Genomic DNA, 3,582 nt, shown 5'->3' on the forward strand with positions numbered 1-3,582 from the left:
GATGATTTGTGCTCCAAAAAAAATATTAGCCCGATGTAACCTGCCATCCTTATCTTGAACGCATCTATGCTTGGCCTTCTCAGGTAATGTACAAGCAACATTTTCCCTGGAGAAACAGAACACGTTAGGACAAAACGAGGCATATCAACGCAGGATTGGAGGAAAATAGAAGACACTTTTGAAATGGGGATGGCCTAGAAGTTGATAAGATATATACAACCTATGGTCACTACGCACTATATATATTAATTATGTGAACACATTAAGAATAATATATTAGACAATTTGACTATCTACATCGTGGGTCCATATCAAAGTTTTGAATAGCTCCTGGCTATAGCTCCTCTATAGCCCCTTACAACGGTTCGAGCATGGTGCCGCTAGATGGTATTCATGTACAATTTTCAGTGAAGTTGTGAATTAGCTGGTTATAGCCCTGTCATACCCTCACTATAGCTGATTTGTCGGACTGGTGCTATTTAGCATAGTTTGCTGTTTAAAACTATGGTTCATATGCATGTTTGAGGCTGCAAAAGATGATCTGCCTAATCAATTTCCATGTACTACAGAAAACACATGCGTACATTGAGCCAATGTACCATATAACCAAGACAACCTAACCAATAATCATGAGTTTAGAACGCAACACACAATTGGTTGGACATCCCTCTCCAGATTTTTCCTAGCCATGAGTAGTTTCATCTAGCAGTGCAAAATAAACTACTGTTGTCTTTTACAGAACAAATTGAGGCACGGATCGATATAAGCATATAATCAACGCTGGCTATCATCAGACCTGCAGATGGATATGCTTTTAACAAGATAGACGGTCCAACCATTTCACAACAATCACATAGCTAACGATCGACGCAATTAACCAAACCATGTATGCTGCAGAGTGCAGACTTTTGTCTCACCAACACATGAATGCATAGCGGGGCAACACGCAACCCAACCTATAGCTAACAATCCCAGTCATCTCAGCAGAACTGAAGATGACAATCAACATCTAACCATGACACTCACCGGTGCAATCGAATCTATCAAGTTCTCCTCTCGCATAGCGAGCAACCGCAACTTCTCCAACAATGTCACAGTGTCTATCAAGCAACTCTATCTATCTCACTAAAACTGTTCTGTAGATATTATCAATATGCATGCCGGACGAAAATTAACTCCACGGCAGCTTCGGATGGCTATGCAAGTCAATGCCAATCACATCAAGGTTTAGAAATTTGTAGTTATCGTGTCAAAAAGATCGAGCGGACGAAGCATAGCAGCAGGCGGTCAGTCTCCGGCTGCGGCGTCGTCTCCGGCTGCACGTCGAAGCAAGCAACAAGCACGTGAGCAAGAGAAGGCGATTGACAAGGTTCTTGCGGTTCTTGCTGTTATTGACTTCAGATTCAGAGTCGATCGGGAAGGCGAGAAAGATCTGACAGACCTGCGTTGTCGGCGTAGCCGAAGAAGTATCTGACGCGGCCCGGTGGTGGAACATGAAGAATGTCATCCCGCCCTTGCAGGATGTTGAGGACGTTGTCCAGATTCGCCACGGCCCGACGGGCGTGCTGAGCCTCGGTGGCATACCCATCGGCGTTCGCCTCACATGCCTCGACGGCGGTGGCAGCTCCCTCCGGCGAAGTAGCCACCGCAAGAAAATCGGCCACTGCAAGGGGAACATGCTCTAGCTCGGCCCGCGCGCGGTTCAGCCTGCGGAGCGCGTGCCTCACCTCCCTCCTCACGCCGACGAGCCACTCCGGATACCAGACGTGACGATTGTCCTCCCAGCGCAGAGAGGAGTGTATCGCCTCCTCAGAAGGCTCGGTGCCCAGAAGAAGCTCGAGTCCGCGGCCGACGTTGACCAGAGGGCCAGAGTTCGGGCGATAGGGGGGCCCCGGATCGGCGGCGGCGGCGAGGTCGGGCGCCTCGCGGCGGAGGTCAGCGACCCGGTCGCGCTCGAGGTTGAGGACGCGGTGGACGTCGCGGCGGAGGAGGACCAGGACCGCCCGGTCGGAGCCCCCGTGGGCCAGGTCGGCGATGCGGTTCGCCTCCGCGGCGGCGCGCTCGAGCTCATCCGCCCCATGCTCGAGCGTGTGGCCGGCCTCCTCAGCGTCAGCGACGATCCAAGCGAGGATGGGGAGGAACCGGTACCAGGTGCGGTCGTCGGGGATCAGCGCCTCCTCCATGGCCGCCGGTCGCCGCCTCCTTCGCTCCCCTCTCTCTCTCTCTCCCTCGCGGACGGGCAGGGTATGAGCGTAGCGACGTGGAGAAACAGGAGCCACTCGTTTGAACAAAGGCGGCGGGGTCCGGATTGGGGGCAGCGCGGGCGGCCCAAAAACTGGAGTATCTTCTCTCTCGGCACGGGTGATGGGTCCGGGGCTGTCAGCAAAGCCCTGATTATTTTCTCTTTTAGTTTATTTTAGAGGAAAAATGCTCTCGTTCAGCCGGCTGATCTCCCGCACGTGTCAACATCTTGAAGGCCGTCCGCTCAAATCTAATCCGATGGAGCACAACGACGCCAACCTAGGGGTTAGGTTTTGTGACACCACCCTTTTTGCAAAGGGAAACGGTTGGGACCGGCGCACCGGCGGAAGATTGGGCCGGTCTCCCTCTTCCTCGCGCAGCTTCCACATCTCGCGCAGCTTCCCGGGCGCGCGCCGCCCCTCTTCTTCTGCCCCCTCCTCCCCACCCCTTCCCCATCCCTTTCCCCTCCCTCCCTCCCCCTGCCCGCCCCCCGGTCGCCGCACCACGCCTCCCCTCTCGCCGCTCGAAGCTCGCCATGCCTCTGCGCGGTGACCATCCCATCTCGCCGGCGACCGAGAGGGGGGGGGGGGGTGTGACCACGGGAGATGCTGCAACCGGGGAGACGGGGTGCTACCACGGCGACGCTGATGCAACCCCGCGGGAGGCCGGGGTGTGTGACGGCGATGACCGAGGTGACCGTGGGCTGCAACCACGGCTTTTCTACCGCCGGTAGCCGGTTGAAGCTTTTTCTATATACGGTTGAAGCTTTTTTGTCAATGTTTGCAACTTTTTCTCTGGTCGCAGGTCTGGTTGAAGCTTTTTTTCTTAACGGATGAAGCTTTTTTATACACGATTGAAGCTTTTCCAAACCACAGTGGAAGCTTTTCTGAAAACGATGAAAACTTTTTTCGTTCTTTTGTGTTTGCTACAACCACGTCATTTTTTTGCTGCAATCGGCAACCACATAAGCTACATCCAGTTAACAATTTTGCTACAATGACGACGGCGGGCTGCAGCGATAAGCTTTTTTGCTGGAAGCGATACACTTTTTTGCTACAACCGGTGTCGTTTTTTGTTGGAACTAGCAAGTGCCTCGAGTGGGCACACGGCGAGGTACAACGCGAGCACAACGACAGGTGCTGCGGCCGGCGGCCGGCGCCACCGGAGATGCGGCCATCTCCCCGGGAGCTGCAAGCCTGCAACCACGGGGTGCAACCATGGGCGCACGCTGCTGCATCCACAAAGGGGAGAAACGCACGAAGGCGGCATAGGTGAGGGCGGCGACCAACGGCGAGGGCGGCGACCGGCGGCGACGACGGCGAGGCAGCGAGCCGGCAGCAG

General features: G+C 54.5%; 1 protein-coding gene across 1 annotated transcript; it reads right to left on the reverse strand.

Moving 5' to 3' along the window:
- Nucleotides 1-309: 309 nt before the first annotated feature.
- On the reverse strand, nt 310-2,257 carry LOC123133386 (uncharacterized). Its single transcript, XM_044552887.1, has 2 exons — nt 1,442-2,257; nt 310-1,316 (listed from the first exon to the last, which is right to left on the reverse strand). Exons 1-2 carry the CDS (start codon nt 2,181-2,183, stop codon nt 1,288-1,290), a joined length of 771 nt encoding a protein of 256 aa, XP_044408822.1. The 5' UTR covers nt 2,184-2,257; the 3' UTR covers nt 310-1,287.
- Nucleotides 2,258-3,582: the final 1,325 nt, after the last annotated feature.

The sequence above is a fragment of the Triticum aestivum genome, chromosome 6B (assembly GCF_018294505.1).
Source record: "Triticum aestivum cultivar Chinese Spring chromosome 6B, IWGSC CS RefSeq v2.1, whole genome shotgun sequence".
NCBI lineage: Eukaryota > Viridiplantae > Streptophyta > Magnoliopsida > Poales > Poaceae > Triticum > Triticum aestivum.